General features: G+C 52.3%; 10 protein-coding genes across 10 annotated transcripts; 5 read left to right on the top strand and 5 right to left on the bottom strand.

The window, feature by feature from the left end:
• Positions 1-3919: 3919 nt before the first annotated feature.
• On the top strand, positions 3920-6621 carry Gtlcc3 (laccase; the record flags this gene model as incomplete). Its single annotated transcript, XM_007866167.1, has 20 exons — positions 3920-4056; positions 4120-4171; positions 4222-4290; positions 4353-4587; positions 4641-4668; positions 4721-4756; positions 4809-4901; positions 4955-5091; positions 5151-5170; positions 5227-5257; positions 5307-5458; positions 5519-5539; positions 5593-5649; positions 5701-5830; positions 5888-5946; positions 6006-6026; positions 6080-6240; positions 6306-6329; positions 6383-6447; positions 6503-6621. 20 exons carry the CDS (start codon positions 3920-3922, stop codon positions 6619-6621), a joined length of 1647 nt encoding a protein of 548 aa, XP_007864358.1.
• Positions 6622-7152: 531 nt separating this feature from the next.
• GLOTRDRAFT_110474 (acyl-CoA N-acyltransferase) lies at positions 7153-7944 on the bottom strand. Its single transcript, XM_007866166.1, has one exon. It carries the CDS (start codon positions 7934-7936, stop codon positions 7172-7174), a length of 765 nt encoding a protein of 254 aa, XP_007864357.1. The 5' UTR covers positions 7937-7944; the 3' UTR covers positions 7153-7171.
• Positions 7945-8305: 361 nt separating this feature from the next.
• On the bottom strand, positions 8306-10032 carry GLOTRDRAFT_37980 (uncharacterized protein; the record flags this gene model as incomplete). Its single annotated transcript, XM_007865724.1, has 8 exons — positions 8306-8639; positions 8694-8791; positions 8841-8918; positions 8969-9310; positions 9372-9454; positions 9514-9688; positions 9747-9811; positions 9867-10032. The coding sequence occupies 8 exons, from the start codon at positions 10030-10032 to the stop codon at positions 8306-8308; spliced, it is 1341 nt and encodes a 446-aa protein (XP_007863915.1).
• A 3832-nt stretch (positions 10033-13864) lies between these two features.
• On the top strand, positions 13865-16276 carry GLOTRDRAFT_58432 (uncharacterized protein). Its single transcript, XM_007866165.1, has 9 exons — positions 13865-14218; positions 14286-14346; positions 14408-14456; positions 14518-14624; positions 14711-14823; positions 14890-15156; positions 15206-15269; positions 15319-15895; positions 15954-16276. The coding sequence occupies exons 1-9, from the start codon at positions 14052-14054 to the stop codon at positions 16160-16162; spliced, it is 1614 nt and encodes a 537-aa protein (XP_007864356.1). The 5' UTR covers positions 13865-14051; the 3' UTR covers positions 16163-16276.
• A 387-nt stretch (positions 16277-16663) lies between these two features.
• GLOTRDRAFT_58429 (uncharacterized protein) lies at positions 16664-17611 on the top strand. The gene is made up of 4 exons (XM_007866164.1): positions 16664-16764; positions 16821-16970; positions 17024-17466; positions 17519-17611. The coding sequence occupies exons 1-3, from the start codon at positions 16711-16713 to the stop codon at positions 17075-17077; spliced, it is 258 nt and encodes an 85-aa protein (XP_007864355.1). The 5' UTR covers positions 16664-16710; the 3' UTR covers positions 17078-17466; positions 17519-17611.
• Positions 17444-18211, bottom strand: GLOTRDRAFT_39020 (uncharacterized protein; the record flags this gene model as incomplete). Its single annotated transcript, XM_007865790.1, has 2 exons — positions 17444-18030; positions 18097-18211. The coding sequence occupies 2 exons, from the start codon at positions 18209-18211 to the stop codon at positions 17444-17446; spliced, it is 702 nt and encodes a 233-aa protein (XP_007863981.1).
• A 30-nt stretch (positions 18212-18241) lies between these two features.
• Positions 18242-18590, bottom strand: GLOTRDRAFT_19798 (uncharacterized protein; the record flags this gene model as incomplete). The annotated part of the gene is made up of 2 exons (XM_007865677.1): positions 18242-18453; positions 18512-18590. Coding segments are annotated over 2 exons (291 nt in total), but the record flags the coding sequence as incomplete, so codon positions are not given.
• Positions 18591-18940: 350 nt separating this feature from the next.
• On the bottom strand, positions 18941-20950 carry GLOTRDRAFT_115236 (Josephin-domain-containing protein; the record flags this gene model as incomplete). The annotated part of the gene is made up of 6 exons (XM_007866163.1): positions 18941-20129; positions 20189-20364; positions 20413-20463; positions 20518-20569; positions 20617-20690; positions 20844-20950. 6 exons carry the CDS (start codon positions 20948-20950, stop codon positions 19057-19059), a joined length of 1533 nt encoding a protein of 510 aa, XP_007864354.1. The 3' UTR covers positions 18941-19056.
• Positions 20951-21244: 294 nt separating this feature from the next.
• On the top strand, positions 21245-22350 carry GLOTRDRAFT_104803 (uncharacterized protein; the record flags this gene model as incomplete). Its single annotated transcript, XM_007866162.1, has 5 exons — positions 21245-21508; positions 21566-21689; positions 21739-22021; positions 22093-22179; positions 22239-22350. 5 exons carry the CDS (start codon positions 21245-21247, stop codon positions 22348-22350), a joined length of 870 nt encoding a protein of 289 aa, XP_007864353.1.
• Positions 22351-23098: 748 nt separating this feature from the next.
• On the top strand, positions 23099-24620 carry GLOTRDRAFT_92327 (uncharacterized protein; the record flags this gene model as incomplete). Its single annotated transcript, XM_007866161.1, has 3 exons — positions 23099-23115; positions 23367-24515; positions 24572-24620. 3 exons carry the CDS (start codon positions 23099-23101, stop codon positions 24618-24620), a joined length of 1215 nt encoding a protein of 404 aa, XP_007864352.1.
• Positions 24621-24694: the final 74 nt, after the last annotated feature.

Genomic DNA, 24694 nt, shown 5'->3' with positions numbered 1-24694 from the left:
CATGGTGCATCACGGCTGGGTCACAGCATATTCGAACCTGCTCTCGTCGACTACGCAAGCTCTTCGTCCTGGCTGATTACTATTGATATCTTGCTGGCAGCTTCTGATATATGTCTAGCCAGTGCAGTCTACTGTAAATATTCTGTGTCCATGTGTCTCGCGTGCACTGATGGCGAGGAGCTAAGGTAGAGCGAGTTATAGGTAAATAACTGTCTATGTTGCACTGCATCCGTATCAGATGCATATCTATAACATTGCAGTTGTCTGTACATTAGGCGTCCGCATAGGCCTGTCCTGCATTGCGACCGGGTAAGTACGTCTTCGACATCCGGCCGCATATGCCTCTTCATGCCGCCGGGCATCTTCCACGCGTTTGAATATCATAGAGCGGACGGAATACGATGGATACAGGGTCTCCGGATGGAATTGCATCCCTCATGTGAGTTTGTTTTTATTTCTCGCTTTTAGATCCTACATTGCCCCTTCAGTTCTTCCCTGGTCGTGCGTATGCAGGCAGTCAGGCCCTTTTATGTGAGCACATGTGTTCGGCATTCTTTATCTACCTTGGCCTCTCAAATTTCTTCCTTCTCTGCTCCTCTTTGGGTCTGATTGCACTCTCCTTGCTGTGCAGTTGTTCCTATGCAATAGACCCACCAGCATCGCAACGACAGCGGTTTTTTGGGTCTTATGGACAGTAAAGTGTTACCAGAACTATTCTTTGCTGATACTTTCGCTTTAGAACATTTCCCACTGCTGCTACCATGCATTTTGCAGCATATACCCTTGGACATAGGTGAGTATTCACATATATGAACATTGTATATGCATAGAGGGGCATTTAACACGAGACAACATGTAATAGTAATATTTAGGAATTTATCGTGCATTTCCGAGGCTTTATACGGTGCGATCGGCCGCTGCCATTGAGCACAGTGAGCGCGACATTCCTGACGGCGATGACATTCGATCGGAGCGTGTAAGTGGCGGCGCGTACATGTCAAATCCATCAAACGAATTTTGTGTATTTAATGAGATTTATTCCATATTTTTACGACTACATACAAATGCTACAGCCATGCTCATCGTCGGCGACGATGACGAGAGGCCTAAAGCGGGCGGTGACAACACGCCGGGCGCCGACGCTGGCGTTGTCACCTGACCCGTGGCGGTACACCCTAGGGTTGGGGTTTGCTACCAGACTTCTACCCGGACCGCGGCCGGAAGCGGCAAGGGCATGGTGGTCGACGGGGAAGACAGCGAGGACGGGGTGTCGAGCAGAGTAGCGGACGGCCTTATTATACTAGTGTAGGCGGTGACGTGTACTGTATGTAGACCGATGCTCGAGCGTTGAAGTCAAGGGGGACGAGGTGGGGTACCCAGGGGGGGCGTTCAGGTGGGGTGGCAAAATAAGGTTTTCAAGACCCCTTGGTCTCGCGTCTTGGGGCGTAGTCCCAAGTCTAAGGAATCTCGCTTTTGGTGTCACTCGGGTGCTCCAGAGCTCTAGGAATGGTCAAGCGGAAGGGAATCGGACTCCGGCGTGCCGCGCAGCGCCGTACTTAAGCAAGTCTCTTCCCAGCAGCAATGGAGGTTTCGGCTGCCTATATATGTAAGATGCACAGTCTGGAGATGTTCACATTCAAGCAGCACAAGCCTATCTCCTGGATTAGTATCTAGTGGCTCGGAGAAGAAGCATAGTCATCTATGACGTAGTCCGTCATGATGCATTGAAAGGGTCACATGGACGATAGTTTGGGAGCGCTCAAGTTATCTAAGGCCTGGTACAGTAACGTTCAGTGGCACCAGTCATGGATCAAAGACCACAACAAATCAGCCATACATGGCCTCGCGCTAGTATATGATTGGACGGGCGTGGTCCAGGTAACCGTTGATTTATAAGACCACGAGAGAACCTGTTGCCTCCGCCGGCGGGTCATGTCCTTATGATGTTACGAGGGATAAAAATTACGTTCGTCTCGGATGATATCATGGACATCGACAACGTCAGTTGTTCGACAGCAAGCCTTAAGAACATCCTGACCAGACTAAGACTGACCCGGGAGTGAGCTGCATCCCATACGAGCGCTCAGCTCTCAAAAGAATGGCAGGGAGGAAAACATTACGTGCCCCATACGAGCTTGATTGCAGCTTTAACCACCAACAGTCCAGGGGGTGATATCTTTCCTCCGTCGTTTTAGTACGAGATGACCGCACTACTCAGCTGTTGGACAGTTGTTGCTGGAGTAGGTCGGTGACCGTCTGTTACACTGGGATCCATCCAGACACAAACCTCTATAACGTTATTCCCTGATGTCCTGTACCCGTCCCAGAAAGTCAATCATCCAGAGGAATGTCTATGTGCGACATCAGCATTTTGTTCAGAAGTAGTTATCTTGCTGGATGGCATAGGCGCGTCAGGGCAGAGAACAAACAAGTTTCGCGTCCAATTGAATAACGGCCCAGCCGCACCTTGTAGACTACGCCACCATAAGGGTCTCATACCAACGGTGAGAGAGATCCAAGACAGATGCGCCAGCGATGCTCAGCAGTGAGCGCTCATCTGCGGCGGATGCGTCAGCTTACTGGCGTGTGGGTATCACTTGCGCACGGGTGTTGCGTATGAGCCGGCGATAACAACCCGTCCAGCATAGGACATCATCTCTCCGAAGATGGTGATGCGTACACTTGATCGCCGTGTCTCCTCGTTGTCTCTACAGGTTGTACAGATAAAGGGGTATTTGGTGCGCCACTTGCTTGAGGATTCGTGATGTGCTTCAGCGTCGCTCTCAAGCTTTCGGAGAGCTACGCAGAGTCCAGGTTCCGAGTAGGCCAAGCTACTGCTGGAATTAAACCAGCATCCGAGTTCCACCAAAGTTGGCGAGCCGAACTGGTACTATCGACGCTTCACCTTCAGCACGTTCGAAGTTTGGAACGCGGGACACGAAGAAGCATGGGGAGCCACACGAAGTTGGCGGAAGAAGCTGACGCCACATACACAGCCACTTGGATCTGCTACTTAGTAAATCGCCGACATCAGCTGTGCTTGGTCACTTACTACGCGGCGCCTTTGCCACAAACACATCGACCACGTAGAGCCCCCATGTTCCGCCTTGGTTTTGACCGAGAAATTTCAACATAGGAGTCTGAGTGTCAGGTCCCTCGCGCAGCCAACTCCCTACTAGTATGAGCCCTGAAACTCGTCATATCGTCCGTGCCTGGCAATTTGGGAGAGCTCAAGGAAGATGTCCAGGTATCTGTAAATTCTACGATTCGGGTTGTCTCTGAGTGCTATGTCATTGGTTTGTCTTCGTAAGCTTTATGACATGACACGCTCACCATAAGAACGGGTATCAGGGAAATCGAAAGACTATGACCTGCTAAGTACTACATCTGCTCTTGTTGATGGGACTAAGAGAGGGTACTCAACAGGTCTATCTGATAGCTGACTGGTTTTGAGTATCCGTATACTTTTCTTCCAGTGCCGCCGGAAGCGGTTCTGTATGACCGACCTTTCTCTCCGACAGGCCCATGCGGGAGCACCGACTTTCACAACTGGACAGGATTCTTAGTCTTACCCACGCTTACTGGATAGCCATAATCGCCTCTCCAGGTGGCAATGAATTTCATTGTCCAACCTGACAGCGGCGATTGTCCAGATTATGTCGAGGGCCGCAACTCATCATTTCTGCGGTGGCGGACATCCAGTGAAACCAACTGCTCGCCATGACGCGTTCGACTCATGCATCGGAACAACAGCGCAAATGCTCAGGAACTCGAGGCCTATAAAAACTGGCCATCGAGTGCTAGAAACATTCACCACCGACCCACTGGAATAACTCCACACCCGCTGTATCATCTAGATTTATTATCTTCGTGCTTTGCCTCACATTCCTTCTTAATCATAACTTATACTTCGACTTCAATGTCGCTCTCTTCCGCCCTTTCCGCCCTCTTCACATTATCCGCTGTCGCAGGCGCTCTGGGCGTCACCGTGGTAGGGCCCAACACTAATCTGACTATCTCCAATGTCCAGCTGAGCCCGGATGGAAACAGCCGCTCGTGAGTTCCACTACAACGAGCGCGCTCAAATTATTCTGTCCTGTAGCTGAGTGTTCATTCCAGGACTGTCGTGGCTGGGGGATCTTTTCCTGGTCCTATCATTAAAGCAAACAAGGTACTTTCCCAGCATCCTAGCTTGGAATGCCGTTGCTGAGCTATCACCAGGGTGATCACTTCAAGATCAACGTGGTAGACCAGTTGACGGACAATACAATGCTGACTAGTACAACGGTGGTAAGTTGCTCTCTACCAGAGGGCCACTGCCGGGGCACGTGGGAATGACCACTCTATCCCAGCATTGGCACGGTCTGTACCAGAAGGGATCCAATTGGGCGGATGGTACAGCGATGGTCACGCAATGCCCCATCAACCCAGGCAATTCCTTCGAGTATGACTTTAGTGTGCCGGACCAAGCTGGGACATACTGGTACCATTCGCACCTTGGAACACAATATTGTGATGGCTTGAGGGGACCTATCGTGATATATGATCCTAATGACCCCTTCAAACATATGTACGACGTCGATGATGGTAAGCATATTCTACGAGACGTTTGTATTGATTATACTCACTTTTCTCCTCAGAGACTACTGTCATCACTCTCGCCGACTGGTAAGTATCTCATACACGTTACACCTGAGTATCTTAGATCAATTGTGCTCAGGTACCACACGGTCTCTACTCAGGCTGGACCCTTTCCGTACGTACCGATCTGCTCACAGCCCCTCCGAAGCTCATATATCTGCTTATAGGCTGTCTGACTCTGTCCTGATTAACGGAAAAGGTCGGTATCCGAATGGACCGACCTCTAACCTTTCGGTGATTTCTGTCGAGCACGGCAAGCGGTAGGTTTGTTTTCTGCGTTGCGCGCGGCTACTGCTGACTATGCACTGAATAGGTACCGCTTCCGCCTCATATCTATGTCTTGCGATCCTACATTCACATTCTCCATCGATGGCCATAATATGACTATCGTTGAGGTGGATGGCGTCAATCATCAGCCCCTCATAGTCGACTCGATTCAGATCCTGGCTGGTACGTGAGAGTGTTCCCGTCGACACCGCATTCCCGATGTTCATACCACGTCCCTGTAGGTCAACGTTACTCGTTCATTGTACGTAGGGCCCCTATCATGCCCGCTCGCGTCATTGACACGTATTTGCGCTTCAGCTCGAGGCTAACCAGAAAGTCGACAATTACTGTGAGTGTCGTCGAATTCTGAGTGCTTGAATTCGCTGATCATCCTTCAGGGATTCGATCGCTCCCGTCTAACGGAAATGCCGCGGGTCACAACTCCGGTGGCATCAATGCAGCAATCTTGCGCTACTCCGGTGCCAATACCACAGACCCGACGACAACAAGCTCCACTAGTGTTATCCCTCTCCAGGAAACCAACCTTCATGTACGACTATTTATCTATCATTAGTCATGGGGGGAAGACTTACTTGCATATGTATAACAGCCGTTGGAAAATCCTGAGGCGGTAAGTGTTGGAAAGCGTGACAAAGTCATTCGATTTAAACAACGGCGTTGCAGCCCGGGGGGAAGTGTGCGGGATGCGGTGTCCACGCCATTAACATGGATATTGACTTCGTAGGCCCGATATCTATCCTGTTATTTGCGATCTCTGACCCAAGCCTCCAGAGCGGCACTCAATTCACCGTGAATGATGTTCCTTACAACAGCCCTCCGGTCCCTGTTCTGCTTCAGATCATGAGCGGTGCACACACCGCACAGGAGCTGATGCCCCAGGGCAGTGTGTATACGTTACCAGGTCTGCACCGTCGTTCTCATGCCCGCCAGTTTCTCTGACCTTTCGTACGGTAAATAGCCAACCAGGTTATTGAAATATCTTTCCCGATGGCAAGCGCGACTAGCGCTGGCGCTCCTGTGAGATACCCTTCCGCATTTCCCTCTCTGTATCTACTAAACCAAAGCGACGCCCGAAGCACCCGATTCATTTGCACGGAGTGAGTACAACACTCTGGAGTTTCTCAGACACGCGGCTCATGGGACTTTTTAGCACACCTTCTCCGTCGTTAGGAGTGCAGGGTCCGACAAATACAACTACGATAGCCCGGTCAGGCGTGACGTTGTCAGCGTCGGCGGTGCCGACGCAAATAACTCGGATAACGTTACGATCCGCTTTGTGACCGACAACTCGGGCCCGTGGTTCCTGCACTGGTACGATCAGTCGCATACTGCCGAATGATGATGCCCCTGTACTAATGAACGTCCTTTGATCGCAGCCACATCGACTGGCATTTGCAGGCGTACGTATCCTTTTTCTCTATCCCTGTTATACCCACTCAGCCTCCTATGACAGTGGGTTTGCGGTTGTGATGGCCGAGAATCCCAACGGTACCACCGCAGCAGAGGGAAAGATTCCGAGTACGCCTGACGCCCCCAAACTCATTCATAGATCCAACTAATAGGTTTGCCCCAGCTGCTTGGGACCAACTCTGCCCCGAAAGCGTTAACAACGGAACCAACCCGACTACCAAGAAGATGCGCAGGGTTCACCACGTCGGCCGTCATCTTCAACACGGGTCGCACGACTTTTGATGAGCGGCCTCCCTCCACAAGAAATAATCCTGCATCTATTTATGTCTCTACAATTGTCGCACTACTCACTCATTCAACATGCAACTGGCTACCACAGTCCCTACAATCTCTTGCATTATTTATCCCGAGCGTGCAAGGCTCGGGTCTAGGACTTGCTATAGGTGTCTACACTAATTACACTCCCCATAGAGATAAGATATTTATCCAGCATAGAGAGGGTCTGGATTGTTGTACTTGCTGTTGTTCTTAGTATTATCGTAGAACCTCTCTTGGACAGCATTTGTAACTTAGACATGAACATATAATATCGTTCTTGAGCTGTTTCCCTCTGTTGTGTCCGCGCATGTTGATAGCGCTCTCACTAGTCGCTCAGAGTCTTAGGAAGCCAAGGGGAAAATGTGGCTCCACCGACCTAAGTGTACGGTGCTGGTATGAATGACTTGGACATCACATTAGACCTACATCATACTATAGCTATTAGCAATTCGAGTTCATAACCAGACTCCGACTTATCGAAGCGGATACACATCAGTGCTATAGCTACACGGAGCTACTTCGTTTCCATGAGTCTTCGGGCTGTTTCTTTGGCCCCCGCTTCCCAGTCATCCCAGCAGAGCGCATATAAGGCACTACCTCTTCCCGGCAACTCACCAACCCTTGCTTTCAGAATATTCTCCTTTCCGTCCGGCTGCACAACCCACGTCCATCTCAACTCGCCCTCCTTCACGAAACCAAACCTCTTTGCAACTCTGAACGAAGGGGCATTGGCTGGGTTGCCAGCCCACTGCACACGCCGCAGACCCAGCCCTGGCTTATCCGCCGTAGGAAGTGAGAAGCAATAGTGAAGAAGGAGGCCGACCATGTGCGTCGTTACATGGGTGCGCTGAAAAGACGGGAGGATGGTTATGGCTCCGATCTCGACCGTCAAGTTATGGGGGTCGCCATGAATAAGCGCGACGATGCCGGCCACCCCTCCTCCCTCGCTGGATAGGTTGCTGGGATCGTCGCTGTTCCTGGTCTTGTCAATAATGACAAGCGTAAGCCATGTCGGATCGAGACGCCAAGCCTCCAACTTGCTCAGCAGATCGTCGAGCGTCGGGAATTGCCAAGGAAGGAATCGGTAGAGCTCTGGACGATCGTGCGACTGCTCGAGATAGAGCTGGGCGTGCTTGGCCGGTATGAATGGCGTTAACTTGAGTCTGTCGTTCTCGAGTAGGTTGAAGTCAATATTGAAGACGATGTTGATGTCGTACGGGTCGGGTCCCCAGGTCGGACCATGGGGTGGAGGAGGTTTATACAGGTTCACGTACGACATGGGGACACTTGGTTGGCTTGATGACTGACGTGAACGCTAAACTGAGTAACATTTCTATCATTGCGATCCGGAAGAATCAGCGGAGTGGACTCTCGGAATGCGGGAAGCCGTACAAAGATAGCCAAAGGAGCGAGTCCAAGAACCAAGAGCAAGATTAGATTCAGATGTTCGCGGTTCGTGATCAAGCATCGCTTTGTGGTAAATCGTCAACAGTGTAGAAAGCGTAGTGAATGCATAGCGCCAAAGGAGAAAATCTCATATCCATTCCGTGCGTATAGCTACAGCAATGTCGCAATGTCCCGGCATGCTACAATTTAGTTCTCAACATAGATCTACAATGAAATCCACCGGTTAAGACCGCATGGTGATTTACCCCTCCCGAACGACCTCCTTCACGGCCTCAGCGAAGATCTTGCACCCCTTAGCCAGATCCTCCTTCGATATATTGAGAGGAGGGATGAACCGGATGACCTCGTAAACGGACGTGGTCAGAATGAACAGGTTCTTCTCTAGGCAGCGTTTGGCCACCCTCTTTGCCAGATTTTGCGGCGCCGAAGGGTCAACAAGGGGATCGTGAGGGGTGCCTGTTGGAGAGGCGAACTCGACAGCCACCATGAGACCCCTGCCACGCACATCCAGGATCTTCGAGCCGATCTCTGCATCCTTGCGCAATTCGGCCAGTGAATCGAACAACTCTTTGGACCTACAGGAATATAAATGGCTTCGCGAAAGAGGGTGCGAGAAGATGGATGCTTACCGCGCGGCGACGTTCTCTTGAATCTTGTCCTCCTTCATGGCGTCCGCGACTGCGACACCGGCAGCGCACGCTACTGCATTTCCTGCATAGGTGCCTCCCTGGAGACAATTGAGAATACAGGACTATCATACGAGTCAATATGCTCACCATGGAGCCTGGGGAAAGCTTATCCGTGATTTCCTTTCGAGAAATGATACCACTGAGCGGAAAGCCGTTCGCAATGCCCTGCCTCAGCCAGTCAGTGTCTCGTCAGCAACGAGGAGAAATGCTCTGACCTTCGCGACAATCATGATATCCGGCCGGACACCGCTATACTCAATGGCGAAGTACTTGCCCGTCCGCAAGAACCCACTCTGGACCTCATCAATGATCAAGAGTATGCCGTGTTTGTCACAGACTGTGCGCAAACCCTCCAGGTAGGACTTGGGAGCTGGTACGTATCCGCCTTCACCGATGACAGGCTCGATCAGAATTGCGGCGACGTCCTTGGGGTTCACTTGCTGCGAGAGAAGGAGGTCGAGTTGGTACAGGGACCGCTCGCTAAGCTCATCCTCGCTGGTATTAGGAGGGAGGCCGTGTTGGTGCCAGTAGGGATAGGCAACCGGGAAGACACCCGGCTATGTATGCACGCGGTTACTATTTGGGCTTTTGCAGGCAGGCAGCACAATATGAACCTACCATGAGCGGATGGCATCCTTCGCTATATATCGTCTTGCTGCGGGTAACGGCCATAGCGCCAAAGGTCCTCCCGTGATAGCCGCCTGGTCAGTGCCGCTCAGTGTCGATGGGTGATATGATTGGAGGCGAGTTGCGAACTTACCTTGCATCGTGATGATATTCTGCCTGCCGGTGTACCACCTGGCCATCTTAATAGCACCCTCGACCGCCTCCGATCCGGAATTCCAGAAGAAAAATGAGTCCAAGGAGGGATCGGGCATAATCGGGAGTAGCTTCTCGATGAGCCGTAAGTAAGGCTCATGGAAGGCGATACTACACTTCAGGGTGTCATTCTCCGTCAGCCGATGAACGTGGGTCAATGAAATGGACACGTACCTGTCCGTGGACGAGATTCATACACTGGTCCGCCGCCGCTTTGCTAACCTTCGGGTGACAATGGCCTAGCGACGCGAGAGTTCAGGGACTGTCCTACTGAACATACTCCTTTTTGCTTACCGAGGCTGGTGACACCAATGCCAGTTGTAAAGTCGAGCATTCGGCGTCCGTCATCCAGTTGCACATAGGAGCCCTCGCCTTTCGTGACTACTGCCTCGGTCAAACGACCCAGACCTTTCGTGACATGTTTCTGGCCGAACTGTGTTAATGTCGAGACTCCACGCATTTTATTGGGTGAGCCGGCTGTCTGTGCCTTAGGTCGAGAGACAGATGAGGTGGAAAGCGACCTCTGATTTGGGCGACTACCTTCTTGAGTCGGGCCTCTGTTGAACAGTTATCAATACCATTTCGACCACCGATGGCATTCATGACGCAGTCCAAAGATCTCTCAATGAACAAATACGTACCTTGGTGTCCCTACTTGCGCGATTACACCCCTGCCGATGGCTGGGGCCGTATTCTTAGGGGCCGCAGCGGGGTGGAATGACTTGGACACGCGGGCGAACATGATAGTAAGAGGCAAAGGAGTCACTGTAAATCCTTAGCCAGCCGGATGCACATACCGATGTGGCCGAGCGTAGCCGAAGGCAAGGGTGTATGGATCCAGGTTCCGTTACGATGCTCTTCCGGCCAGTTTCGCGGATACAATTACCGGCAAGCAATCTCGCATCTAATTATACAAATCTCGCGTCCTCTTGTTAGCCCCTATTGCAGCTTGAGCCTATTCCGTGTAGGGTTTTTCCTTTGCCATACCGGCGTGTCCTGCGACGTTTTGCTTGCAGTTCATACGACTTGAGGAGCGTTTCGCGGCCGCTCTGTCGTATGCGACGATAAGAGAGGCCATCTCGCCTGACAAACCCGGCGTTGTAATTAACCACCGTACGCAATCGAGACAGTTTGCGATGTCGGTCTGCTGACCTTAGTCGACGCTGGACAGTGCGCCTCGTGGAAACTTGTCGTAACGCTCAGCAGCCCGTGACCGCAAATATATCTCTATCACTCGCAGCTTGCTCTCGTCCAGTACACACAATAGCACACAACTCCCGCCCCAGCGGTCTCTAGTTCAAGTACGTGTTCAGCAGGGGATTGGCTCGCTTACCGATAGGCGTCGGCTACGCTCAGGGGTGCCAATTGGGAACATGTTTTCGCCTGTTTTCGCCGACGCTCGTCCTCGCTAAGGCTCGCTTAGCACTTCGCGTCTTTGTATGGTTCGCTACGCTCCGGCTCTTTCATTCGGCTTTTCATAGCTTTTCATCAGACGTCCGGCACCGGGCAAACAGCCAACGCATAGCTATAGCAAAAAATTGGCACCGGCTAGCAGCCCATTCTTCGTCCTTTCTTGTCTGATACCTACCGTTGCCGAGCAGGACCAGGTCGACTTTAGGAAATCGAGCACAGCAATGCGGGCTTGCACTCGGGGTCCTGGCACCGCGTGATGGAAAGGAGTGACATCCACCTCTAAATATCGAGTTCCTCCTGTGCTAATGCTTGTTGACTTCTATGTGCTCTCTCAGTACACTTCTTTTAGGTCTGAGAGTATGGAAAGAGCCTATACACATAGTCTGGTACAGTATATGTGTAATTAGCACCCTTCTCCTTTGTATGAATTGTGCAATACTATATATTACCAAGGTCTGCCTATGGTACAAGTGACAACTCTGCTTTGTTGTTTAAGATCTAGACAAACCATGTAGTCTGGTTCATAGCTCGTATACACTCATCATGGAATTGTAGGAGTGGTGGCATGTCAGGATTGAGGTGGCTCTCTAACAACCATCCCGACTTGGAAGGTACATCGGCGAAGTATCCCGTGCCTCAAAGACTCCAGCAAGAATTCCGGTGGGGGAAAGTGCTATTCGAAGCAATGTGTTGCACTTTATAGTAGGTTTGATAGCTAAGAACAGTGGACTATATGTTGGTATCAGAAGCCGGCCGGTGAATTAAGTACATGTCCTAGGCTACTACTAAATCTGAGTGTGACCAGTCTCATCTCCTGGCAACTTGTATCATCAATGTAGAGATTGAAGCTTCAATTACCGTTGCCGAGCAGGACCAGGTCGACTTTGAGCGTCTCGAATTCGGATTGTGGTGTTGGGGTCTCTGTGGCGTGGTTCTGTGACCTGTAGTCACATTTCCAGTAGCTAGACGTCTACCATATGTAGTGTGACTACCACCATACTTGGGTGGTACTGAAGTCAACTTCGAGGCCCAAGCGGGAAGCATTGTTCATTCAAGCCGTATTGAAGCTTCAATGGTGACATGTTTAATGTTTCTCTACATTGATGATACAAGTTGCCAGGACATGAGGCTGGTCACACTCAGATTTAGTAGTAGCCTAGGACAGTTCACCGGCTGGCTTCTGATACCAACACATAGTCCACTGTTGTTAGCTATCCAACCTACTATAAAGTGCAATACATTGCTTTGAATAGCACTTTCCTCCACTGGAATTCTTGTTGGAGCCTTTGAGGCACAGGATACCTCACCAATGTACCTTGTTACCTTCCGAGTCAGGATGGGTGTTAGAGAGTCACATCAATCCTGAAACACCACCACTCCTACAATTCCATGATGAGTGTATATGAGCTATGAACCGGACTACATGGTTTGTCTAGATCTTAAACTACGAAGCAGAGTTGTCACTTATACCATAGGCAGACCTTGGTAATATATAGTATTGCACAATTCATACAAAGGAGAAGGGTGCCAATTACACATATACTGTACCAGACTGTATATATATAGAGGCTCTCTCCATACTCTCAGACCTAATAGAAGTGTACTTAGAGAGCACATAGAAGTCAATAAGCATTAGCACAGGAGGAACTCGATATTTAGAGGTGGATGTCACTCCTTTCCATCACGCGGTGCCAGGACCCCGAGTGCAAGCCCGCATTGCTGTGCTCGATTTCCTAAAGTCGACCTGGTCCTGCTCGGCAACGGTATTCAATATGGCTTGAATGAACAATGCTTCCCGCTTGGGCCTCGAAGTTGACTTCAGTACCACCCAAGTATGGCGGTAGTCACACTATATATGGTAGACGTCTAGCTACTGGAAATGTGACTGCATGTCACAGAACCACGCCACAGAGACCCCAACACCACAATCCGAACTCGCGACGCTCAAAGTCGACCTGGTCCTGCTCGGCAACGGTAGATACCCAATATGACCGTGATATCCAGCACACTATCAGGGCAACTGGTCTACCCCTGCCTCACAGTCCATGCTTCCCTTCATTGCCATTCAGCTTTCCTAGCCTGCTCAACAATAGCTCAATGTTTTGTCAGCACTACGCGTGGGACGGTCTATGAGGTGCGTATTCCATATTACCCTCTCTAGCTTAGCAAAAGGGGGAGAACGTAAAAGTACGAGCGGGGAATTCGAACCGCTCGTACGTATAGCGACAGCGACACTTGTCGTAGTTGATCGTCCTCTGGTACTTGTCCAAATGCACGTTGTCCGCAGTAAAAATCTCGGGTCGTAGCAATCACATTCTTTAGAGAGTATTTGCAGGAGGCGAAGTCAACTTTAGCTATCTGATCTGACACGAGATCTTAGGCGAAGTGAAAACAGCAGTGGTGCGCGTCGGAGCCATTCGCGGAAAAAGCTGGGGATACATTGGAAACTCTGACACAGCATATTACCCTATACGTAGGTATACACCCAATGCTAACGGGTAGGTGGTGCAGAATATCATATTTTGGGTGTTTGTGGTGCATTCGCATTATCCGAAGTGGGCTGTCTGCTAAGCGGGAAAAGTGTCCACTTCGCCTCCTGCAAATACTCTCTTTTGAGCAGTCTCTGGGTATCCACATATGATGGTCATATATGACAAACCATCACATCAGGTAGCAAAGCACAGGGATAAACACGCCCATGTCCTCTATCACTCTCACACCTACAACTCTTGTTACTCTACGTGTCGGAGGGTACGCGCGATGTGTGTTGAAAGCAAGTTGAAACAAAACAATTGCTACATATTCTCGGCCGCCGGTTTCTCCTCGTGGTTAGTGGCACTCGGCACCCTGCGCAGCCCGTCCCCGACCTTGCAGCTTGCGAGGCTTCGAGCCTGCCTCCGCACTGCAGAACTGGAATGGGTTTCGGTGGGACATAACGGCGTACGACAGCGACAATTGGTCCTTCCACGGTTATCAGCCCCGCTGCCGTGCTTGCTGTGTCCCGATAAGCCCTAAGCTCTCGGAAGGCCTGGGATCTCCTTCCCAAGGCTGTTGGCTCGTCCCGCCATGGCTTTCTCGTTTCGTTTCGGTGTCGTCTGTGCTTTCCTATCCTTTCTCTATGGCTTGGGCGTCTGGGCGTATATCCCGGCGTCGCCGACCAACAGTTCTACAGGAGTCGCAGGCGGTCCGAATATCTCAGATGTGTCTATGCTCTACTTAGAGTGGTACATGGGGTTCGCATCACTCGTCCATCCACAGGCTTATCTTCCTGAACATAACGTCTGGCTGCTTCGCTTACAGATCATACTCGGAAACCGTCTCTTATCAGCTCGTTGGGAATGGGAGCAACGGGGTCAGCCAGGTGAGATATCTGTGAACATACCCGGTCTTTGTCAGTGCCCTAATGAAGATCGCGCTTTAAGGGAGCCCTAGTACACTTTTCGGAAGAAATGAGCTGGAATAATGAGACGAGTGAGCTGCTTGTGCCTTGGCCTCATGCCCCGCGACCCATGAATTAACAATGTCCGCACAGCCACCACGCCCTGGATCGCTCTTGTTGCATGCGACAAAAACGCTACCAATGCCTCGCAGGTCGACGATATCTTCACCCTAGCTCGGGATAGAGGCGCGAAAGCTGCTGTACGTCTGTCATTCCATTCCGAAGGTGACGTGCGTCGTGCTTACATGATGGACGCGTGCTTGTGTGGCGGCGTGCGTGCGGACAGCTGCTGTATTCCGAGTACTCGCAGGCATGCGTGATCAACCCGGACTATGCCAACCCCGAGAACTTCGAGCAGGTGATGGACATATTCTCGACCCAGTCACTTACGTCCGCAAAGTACGTGGCCTGCCATAGGCCGTTTGTGCGTGCACCGTCGACTCACCGTGCCCGTGCTCTGTGCAGACTCATAGAGTACCAATTCAACTCGTCTGCTATCAATAAAACCCTCTACGGGAACTACAATGCCTCCCTCCTGAACGCCTCCGCCGCTATTATCAACAACACCATGTCCACCGGCCTGATGAATGTGTCGAGTTTCATGTTCGCCGAGCTCAAGGCGTACAATGCTACGGGGACCGGAGCTGTGGATGGAGGGGGCGGCGACACCCCCACAGGGTCTACTTCCGCGGAACAGGGTTCAGGTAGCAACAGGAATTCTAGCCTTGCCATGTCAGTAGCTTACCTTGCGCGTACGCGCCGAGACTTATGCGTCTTCTAGGATCATCCTGTATGCTATCACGGGATGTGTGTCGTCTCTCTTCTGCGTTGTGATCATCACCGGAGTGAGTACCCTGCTCCTGACAGTTGTTAATATCTCATATCGAGGCACAGGCTATCCGAGCAATCCGGCACCCGGAGAGGTATGGGCCTCGGATGGGTGACTTCAACGGTCGCGGGTCGTTTACGCAGAGTCGTGCTCAAGGTCTCGGACGTGCTATCCTTGACACTTTCCCTGTGGTCAAGTTCGGGCAGAATAATAACAGAGAGCGTGGCCAGGATAGCACGCAGGACACCAAAGACATCGAGTTGGGAGAGGCTCCGGCGTTGTCTCACACAGGTCGGCAGACACCTGGAGACAACAAGGACGCTGCCGACGAGCGGCGGGTGGAGCGGAGTGAAGGCGGCCACGAAGCTCTGCCTGCGTCGCAGGACGGAGAGGATGCAGAGCAGAGTCAAGCCAGCACATCGCGAGTGGTGCCTACCCGTCGACCATCTGGACGGGCACGCCCCGCGGAAGATGTCGTCCCGGATGTCATTGGACGCGAAACGTGTCCTATATGCATTCTGGACTTCGAAGAGGGGGATGACTTGAGGGTGTTGCCTTGCGAGGGGAAGCATATGTTCCACAAGCAGTGCGTCGATCCGTGGCTGCTCGAGCTGTCCAGCTCGTGTCCGATCTGTCGTCACGGTAAGCGGTTCAAAAATCAGCCAAGCGACTCGTAACGCTGACAGAATGCGCTGCCTAGACTTCCACGCACTCGAGACGATGATGCAAGGCGAAGGGCATGGGCCGCCCCACGATTTCCACCAGAACCACAGGGACTCGAGCGGCGGTGGGAACCGGTTCTCGCGGTATCTGAGATCCGCCATACGTCGCCGCCGGTATCGCGAAGAAGCCGCCGGGTATGATCCTACGGACCCTTACATGCCTTATGCCCCTGAGACGGGCCTTTAAAGTGTATCGATAACTGTTCTCTGTTGTGTCATAGTTCTGGGAACGCTGCTTGTGTACTAATATCGGTGTATATGTATGCTAGGACGATCTAATCGATGGTTATCAATCCAACGCCTTTCTTCATCGAGGAAGACGAGGACATTGTATGGCGGGACATGGTAAGCCTAAGACCACGTACGGATCCTGCGACGCGCTATCGCGAGGGTATATGCTGCGCATGATATCACGCGTGCACTGTGATTTGACCAAGTCAGCAACGCAGGGGTTTCGACTGCCAAGGGCATCCAGGGGAGCCACAGTGGCGCCTCTGTCGTGGAGCAGCGCCTGGGTGCATTCCAAATAAGGAGGCGCCACTACCATAAGGGTACGGTCATGTGACTACCACTGACCCGCGTCACCGCGCGTCATTAGAGGTCAGACGTCATCTATCCAGTCGCGTCCCTCCAGTTCCAGAGGTATATAAGCCCGGCGGACGCGTCGAGGGACAGCATCAGTTCTCTACCTCTCACTCACACAACCCATCCTCACCTCCACCAACTCATACCACAATGTCTGACACCGGCCGTCAATCTTTCACCGACAAGGCTGAGGCCTCCCTGAAGGTTGGTGTCTCTTGCTAATGCGCTCGGCTGCGAACGAGGCTAATCACGTTCTTTAGCCCGACTCTGAGAAGAGCTTCACCGAGCATGTTGGGGACAAGTTCAAGGGCAAGGCCGACTCTGCCGCTTCCTCCGCCCAACCCCAGTCCGAGAAGTCCTACACCCAGAAGGCTGGCGATACCCTGAGCGGCAACTCCAACAACGACTCGGTATGTTGACTCTCTACTGCCTCCTTACGAGCTCGTACTGACTTATAATCAAGGAGTCGATCATGGACAAGACCAAGAACGCTCTGGGCATGGGCAACCGTTCCTAAGCGGACGATGAACCAAGAACGCTAAGATTGTAACATTGGATGTATCACTTTGTACCATCACCCACGCATAATACAGCGTTTCGAGCATACGTACCTGAGGCATAATCACTCGAGAGTGTTTAGCAAGGTTTCCCCTTAGAATCTGCCACACTTGGGCTCAACTTCCTCAGGAATTGAAATCTTCTATGAAATTATCCTGTTGCAGGCCATCAAATGTCGGAATATGAAGATGGGAGTATTGTTAACAAGCGAGGATCATTTATGTAGCTTCTCTCACCAGCCGCGCGAAAGCTTCCAGTGGTTAAAAGCATTGCGATATAGGTAGGTCATGATGGCTGTACGACGCTAGAGAGTACGTCCAGGAACTCATGCGGGCGATCCCAGTGTACCTAAGAAGCCAGTTACTTCAATAACGTCTTCAATTTCACTAATTAGACTCACGAAATGGTTGCCCTGGGGTATCTGGACAGAACTTATTAGGCGCACTTTCTCCCCTCTTGCCACATGCGCCTCGTATTTCTTCCTGGTCTGGATGTGACCCCACATACAGTGCCAGTGCGTGCGCATGCACACGATGTGCACAACCTGCAACTCGGGGAGCACCGTCTGAGCGAGTGACTCATCGAATAACGCGCGTTTTGCCTGCGCATTCACGGTAGACTGCATGGGCGGGAGGACCATGTGAAGCTCCGCCCGGACAGCCGCCGCCTCCTCGTACATGAGCGAGAGTTCTTCGGGGGACATACTGTCGATGGACGCTTGCTCCGTACGGTGCCTATAGTCCAGCCCGCTCATCGAGCCCGAGGTGATGTCTAAGTGGTCGTAGTACGAGCTGACCCAGTATTGGAATATGCGGTAACGCTCTTCATGCGTCTTGATGTTGGGGTCTGTCCACGGGTTGTACGGGTCGACCTCGCCATCTAGTTCGTACCCGAATGCGAAGTATGGCGGGTCTGGCAGTCATACGCACACCCGTAAGGACGGCAAGAGAGAATAAACTTCGAGAAGTCATGGCGCACCATACATTACGATCGAGCGCAGATACGGGTCGAGCTGAGAATAATACTCCTTCGGCATGGCCTGAGGGTGCGCCAGCAGAGCCAGGACGGTCGCCACGCCTATGGACCAGCCCATGACCGCGAACCCGCCGCGCTTGCGGTCCGGGCTGATCTTAGGAATGTCGTGCGTCTGCGCGAAGTATATGAGAAACTCGGCGGTGTGTAGGCCAGTGCGTTCTAAGAATGTCTTGCGCCCGGCTTGCAGGTCGCTGATTTCTTCGTCGGTGTATCGCGTGGAGCCATGGTATTCCCTTCGATTAACGATGACGATGCGGAGGTTGCGGGAGGTGGCGAGGGGGAGAAGTTTGTGGAAGCTGTCTACAAAGAAGTTGTAATGAGCGCGAGTGGATGTTCGGTAGAACGAGAGGACGCTTACGACTATTGAATGCGCTCCCGTGGTAAAGGACCAGGGTCGTGTAGTCATTTGATCCTGGAACAGCTCCGGAATCTGCGAAGTAGAATTCTATACCTTCACCTCCGACTTTCGCAGTCGTATATGTAGCCATAGTGCGTGAAGACCGTAGATGCAACAAACATGGAAGCGTTTATATCCGTCCGTCCGCTTTCTTGGGCTTGGTCAGCAGGGTATCAGCTGTCCGAGGTGGGGATGCTCTACTGCATATATGCGACTGCCCTTGTGGAAGTCGGCAATACGTACCGGTTAGTCATTCATTCAATCGAAGCAGGAACATTGGTAGACATCCATGATAACGGAGAAGACGATTGACCTTGCCCGTACTCCTGGTCTCGAAGAATCATTGATATGTAATTCTTGACTGCCATGTCCTTGCAAGAGGAGTGAGAACTCGGGAAAACACAGCCCTGAGCACGGGTCGGGCTTGAGTCTCTGATACACATTACCTATCACAGGTACTATCGAAGCCTTGCATGATCGCGGGACGAGAAAGTGCAATCCTTCTCTCAGCCGCCAAATCTAGCTAACCTCCGCCTCCTGATCTCCTCCATACTGAGCTGCTCCTCGGCTGGTGTCTCAGCCACCGAACTGGTATCCGCCTCAGACTCGAGCTCGGAATCATCTTCACCTTCGGCTGTGCTTGAGTGCTGAGCTGTAGCAGCCGAGGGAGGTTGAGACGTCCTGGAAAGCGAGGGATCGGGATGCTGAGCAGGTGACTCTTCGGGGATTTGGAATCCTTCCGGCATTTGCTCTAGAGAAGCCCGCAATGCCGCTTGAAGCTCGGCATCGTCATCATCGTATACACGATGTTCAGACGGGTTCCATGACGGCGCTGCTTGACTCGTGACTCTTGGGAGTACTTCCTCTACCTCCATGTCGTCGTCGTCCCTGTCTTGTGCCCTTGCAGCAGTACTCGCTTCATGGAGTGCACGAGACTCCTCGATCGCACGTCTGAGCATCTCTTCTTCCTCTTCCTCTCGTTGCCTCCGCCTCGCAGCAGCCTGACTTTGCTGCTCCGGGTCCTCTTCTTGGTAGCTTGCACGCAGCGCCATCTCTTGTTCCCTCTGCATCCGCTCCATGATAGCTCGGTTACGTGCCATACTGGCCTCCACCGGGTCTGCGCTCCCACCGCCAAGTCCATACTCCTCTACGCCACCAAATAGATCTTCATCTTCGTCCGTCCTGCCGCTGAACCGACCCGGCATTCTAGAGGTGGGCGTCCTCGTTCCGCTTCCAGGAGTGCTCCCAGTCCTCGCGGGGCCACGTAGAGGAATGGACGCACTTTGCCCAGCTCCGAGCTGTAGTCCGAGACCAGAGTCACTGGTGGCCCCCGTTCTGGCTTCCGGGACCAGCAATTCATCTGCTGCTCCACCCATTAAAGAGGCCTGTAGCGCAGCTTGCAGTTCCATGTCTTCATCTTCAAAGCCCTCCATCTTGGAGGCAGGGTCAGCGGTTCGCGATGTGGATAGACGAGCACCAGACGCGGAACTGGGTTCTCGGATGGTAGATGCGAGGTGGTCCGCCTCAGTACGGGGAAAGGCCCCTTCATGTTCTTCAGTTATTACGAAAACCGAGTACCCTAAAAGTTATCGACGATAGGTAAACCGACCAAGAACGTGCTGGAACTGGGGTATGTACCTTCTGTCTCAGCTTGCTGCAGAACCATACCAAGGTACGTCTTACTGACCCACTCCGGTGATTCGAGGAAAGAGTTTAGATTGAACCAATGACTTTCCCCGATGGAGGCGGTCTGTCCAAATCGTCGTAGCGTGAACCAGTGTTGCTCTAAGTTCAGGATAAAGCCGAGCTGTTCGCTACAGTCCAATGAGATACGTCGTTATAATATCAGGTATGCAACGTACTGTGGGCGATCTTGAAACGGGCGCATGTCTGCACTTCGCCATCGGACGAGACTATCAGATGTGTTAGACATGGAAGGCGAAAGTCATACGCAATAAAATAATCACTTCAGACCCCACACGTTTAATGCGTTCTCAAGCACTTGGACAGAGAAAAATCCTACTGCGCATGTAGCTGGAAAGCGCAGCCGAGTGGACGTGACTCACCAGTATCGTCCATATTCGTGCTAGGGCCAGCTGCCGCGTCGGTGTGATAGCTGCCTTCGAGCGCATCAAGGCTGCTTGCGATGGATGATAGATCGGGAGCCGTGAACTACCCAGAACTCCATCGATTGACGTGTAACAAAAGATCGAGCTGGAGTACCCACATAGTTCCCTTCTATATATTGCAGAGTATAGGTTGGCTTCAGAATCGCAGCAAAAGCAGAAGGAACAAATGCGTACGCAATAAGTTGTTCAAGGCATGTTGCGCGCAGAGCATAGAGCCTGGCTGCTGCCTTTCGTGGTATATCAGCGATATTAGAGGCTCAAGTCCCGCCATGTCCGTCTATGAAACCGCTGGTTCTAAGAGGAAGTCAATAAAACAATCGCGATATGCTGTAAAGGGCGGTGAAGCCGAGTTCTGCAGAGCTGTGGCGCGTACAGAGGAATAATAAGGAGACGCGTTACTATTACGCGTCCTGCGGTCGGAAATTGCCGCTGGGGTAGCACGCGTCGTGGCTTTGAGGCCGACGTCCGAGTCGACGTTTACGACGCAGTGATCTTGGTTTCTATTCATATCGTCTGGCCTTGCCGTCTTCTTCATATTGCCTCTTAGCTCAACCTTTAATCATAGATGGTCTCTCGCCGGCGTCAGGTCCAGCCGTTCTCTCCTGTTTCTGCAATATTTCTTGCTCTCTCGGTGCTAGTGCTGTCCGCGGGCGCTCAGGATGACTGCAGTATTGATCGTAATGGTGTCAAGTACGATTTGACTGCACTCAAAGGCGAGCACACCGTGTCACGGACCCGTGATACTCCTCCAAGCAAAATGGTGGACTCGGTGCGGTTCGACCTATGTGGAGAACTGCAGCAGCAGAAGGACGTCGCGGAGGCAGATCAGGTTTGTACGGCTGTCGTGTCGCTAGCGGAGTATCATGCTGAGCAGCGTATGGCGAAGTGTCCCAGTGGGACGAGAGCGTGTCTAACCAAGATCAACCAAAGGGAAGGCCAGCCAGACCGAATAGTTGCTGTCATTCCATTAGCCCAGACGAGCGGCAACCGAGAGATTTCACCACTATCATGTACGCCCCGTACATGCTTCTCGTCGCATCGTTTCTCATACCACCGTAGCACCCGAGGGCCTTTCTATAACGTTCGACGGCCCCTCATACCCTCCATCTTCTGATAATTCGATACCCCAGTCATTCAACCTGACTCTGCTCTGTTCAAAGGAGACTTCGGACATCACATTCACATCATATGAAGCGGGCCAGCTGAAGCTTTCGTGGAGCGCGCCAGCGGGGTGCGGTCACGAGGCAGGCGAAGAGCCGCCTAAGGACGAAGAAGGGGAGAAGAAGCCCGCGGAGTCGGGTGAGACGCGAATGGGCAGTGGGATTGGATGGTTCTTCCTTGTGTAAGTCGTAGCGGTCTACTCTTCCGGCTTATCTGACATTCCTCCCCATCCGACCTTTCACATCCCTACAGCTTGCTCCTAGCTTTGGCAGCTTACTTCGGTCTTGGCGCCTATTATAATTACTCGACCTACGGTGCTACTGGCTCTGATCTCATACCGTAAGTTTACAACCCTTACGCTTACCTGTACTTTGTTAACACGTCTGCAATCTATTCAGACATCGCGATTTCTGGAGAGAAGTACCCTACATGCTACGGGACGTCGTTTCTCATTTATGCTCTGCCGTGCGACCACGACACTCCTCAAGAGGAGGCTATATTGCAGTGTGATCTTCCCCTTGTGTCCTCTTGCTTATGTTCGGCTGGTTCAATCTAAGTAGATCCCATAAGACATTTGGCGTCCCCTAATCATTATCGAGATTCTCCATGTCTGGCGTTCTACTGAGTGGCCTCCAGTTGTTTGGCCCGCCGACAATTCCGAACATTCTTTAGCAGTTCACCGTGTGTCGGTTATGCTCTTGACGACCACCGACTGCTTCTTTCTTCGTTAGACTGCGGGATCCCGCCTTCCTTGATGCGCCCCATCATACGTCGCCGCCTATGCCTGGGATGCAGATCTGAGAACATTCCGGCATGACGTGACAGTAATGATCCCCGCTGTTAGCTTGCCTCCCCCCGCAGTACTCTCCCGTGGTTTGTTGAACTGTGTGCCACGTCCCATTGTATCAGAGACTGAGCACAGTCCTCGTACACATCCAGATTCTTCACTTAGTCTGGCTGTGTCAGCAACTATGTATGGGGATCCTATGCTTCACAGCTTCCCAGCTTTAGAACCCAATCGGACATAGCGGATCCATCTCCATCCACGATTCCTTGCGCGTGGTCGCTAATTGCCTCGAAAGGCATCTGTGTAAGATACGAAGGAAGGCTGCGAATCGTCCGGACCCGCGTGATGACTCGCAACTCGGGCACTACGTAAGATACAGCAACGCGAGGCGGCACAGCTCGCTAATTAATCGCGCTCATTTAAGACGCGTACCATCCCCCCGCGACGCTCAACCCCCTTTCTCGCGACACCATGGGTAAAACGAAGTGGTACGTCGTCATTGCTGGCACGGAACCTGGGATCTATACGTCTTGGTGGGTCTTTCATCTCGGATGAAGTCTAAAAGTCTATCTTCGGGGGGATCCGCGGTCGCCAGTGACTGCCCCGGGCAGCCATTTCACGTCTGCTGTAGCCGTGAAAATGACTCAGTGAGCCAAATCATGAGAAGCTTCAGCAGCATTGTGACGATGCTGGAATGTCATGCGTCCAAGTACTGATATGACCTTTGTTGTTGTTCTAGGGCGGATGTTGCACCCAAGATACAAGGCGTCTCAAATGCTATTCACGAGAGTTTTCGCACTGAGGAAGAGGCTATTGCGGTATATGAGCGCTCTGAACGCGCCGGCGTAGTACGAGCTATTGGGCGTGGTGGTCGTACGGTGACCACTGCTGCACCGCCTATTGCGGGTACTTCCCACCGACAGGAAGTTCCTACCGATAGAACTTCTTCGTCTCCCCCTACGGGACTGACTCAATACGGCACTCAGAACTCAACGCCCGCAAGGAGCTCCCCTGGACCACCGCCTCCAGCGCAACAACCAGTTGTACCTGCGATGTCTTCAACTTCCCCACGAGTAGCGTCCCGGGCCCGTTCGTCCGGGAATCAAGTGGAAGGGCAACACTCAATTCTTCAGACCATGACAAAGGAACCTCACTCGCCGCCGCGAGAAGGACACAGGCACTGTACACATGGTGGACGTCTTACACCTGAGCACCGTTTGCCTGTCCGTCAAGGAGAGAGACAGCACTCCTATCCGAGAGTCGCGAAAACTGAGCCTCGTTCGCCGCGCGTGGAAGTCCAGAGATGCGAGGCACACACTTCGAACGCTAAGCCTCGCTCGCCTGCAACTCGGGTGCACGCAAATTCTCCTAGCACTGCGCAACGTGGGGAACCCTCCCGACCCAGGACAGAGCCCGAATCGCCCAAGCCAGAGGACACTCCAACAACGGAGACACTCTCTCCGCTGTTGGAGTTGCGGTCCTCTGTCTCGCTCCCTTCAGTGCGCTCATCGCCAGCGAGCTTGCCCAGAAGGACGGAAAGCGAGTTGGCCAGCAGCCCGGCCTCCAGTCACTCGTCTTGTCGATGCAGCTGTCATCGGCGTTCGCGCACGAATGCGACCCCAGGGACAGCTCGGACTCGGACCAGCTCCAGTGTAGCTGTTCCGAGCCCGCCTCAGGGTGTAGTTCCGACTGAGCCCAACACACCTTTACCGACGCCTAGCAGGCACGGGGACGCACCGTTGCCGTCGCCCAGCAGGAGCAGGCATATCGATCTGAATGCGCTCGGTCTGTCGCAGCCCATTCACGTTAGGAATACGTCGTATCACGATGCTTTTGACCCTCGGTCACCTATCGCAAGGTCCACCTCGTTGCCTATGGAAGCTAGCCAGTACGTGATTCCCAATCTCCTGTTGCGTATGGCTTGACTTAGGCTGCATTCTGTAGCAGACCGGTGTTCGGTCGGCCATCGCCAACGCTGGCCAGTCAAGCATAGGAGTATGCAACCAACATACGTCGCTTGAGTGACTAAGCTTCATGTTATGTTTCGTCTGTGGTTCACAGCACCTG

This window comes from Gloeophyllum trabeum, assembly GCF_000344685.1.
Source record: "Gloeophyllum trabeum ATCC 11539 unplaced genomic scaffold GLOTRscaffold_00004, whole genome shotgun sequence".
In the NCBI taxonomy this organism is placed as follows: domain Eukaryota; kingdom Fungi; phylum Basidiomycota; class Agaricomycetes; order Gloeophyllales; family Gloeophyllaceae; genus Gloeophyllum; species Gloeophyllum trabeum.
Note: the sequence above shows the minus strand (reverse complement) of the source record. Positions and strands in the feature narration are given on the sequence as shown.

Excerpts from the sequence above, each read along its gene's own strand:
- GLOTRDRAFT_110474 (XM_007866166.1), bottom strand. The coding sequence starts at position 7,936 with ATGTCGTACGTGAACCTGTATAAACCTCCTCCACCCCATGGTCCGACC.
- GLOTRDRAFT_58429 (XM_007866164.1), top strand. The coding sequence starts at position 16,711 with ATGTCTGACACCGGCCGTCAATCTTTCACCGACAAGGCTGAGGCCTCC. Across the intron at positions 16,765-16,820 it reads AGGCTGAGGCCTCCCTGAAG|CCCGACTCTGAGAAGAGCTT; the intron begins GTTGGTGTCTCT and ends CACGTTCTTTAG. Across the intron at positions 16,971-17,023 it reads GCAACTCCAACAACGACTCG|GAGTCGATCATGGACAAGAC; the intron begins GTATGTTGACTC and ends CTTATAATCAAG.
- GLOTRDRAFT_58432 (XM_007866165.1), top strand. The coding sequence starts at position 14,052 with ATGGCTTTCTCGTTTCGTTTCGGTGTCGTCTGTGCTTTCCTATCCTTT. Across the intron at positions 14,625-14,710 it reads ATAGAGGCGCGAAAGCTGCT|CTGCTGTATTCCGAGTACTC; the intron begins GTACGTCTGTCA and ends GCGTGCGGACAG. Across the intron at positions 14,824-14,889 it reads CAGTCACTTACGTCCGCAAA|ACTCATAGAGTACCAATTCA; the intron begins GTACGTGGCCTG and ends TGCTCTGTGCAG.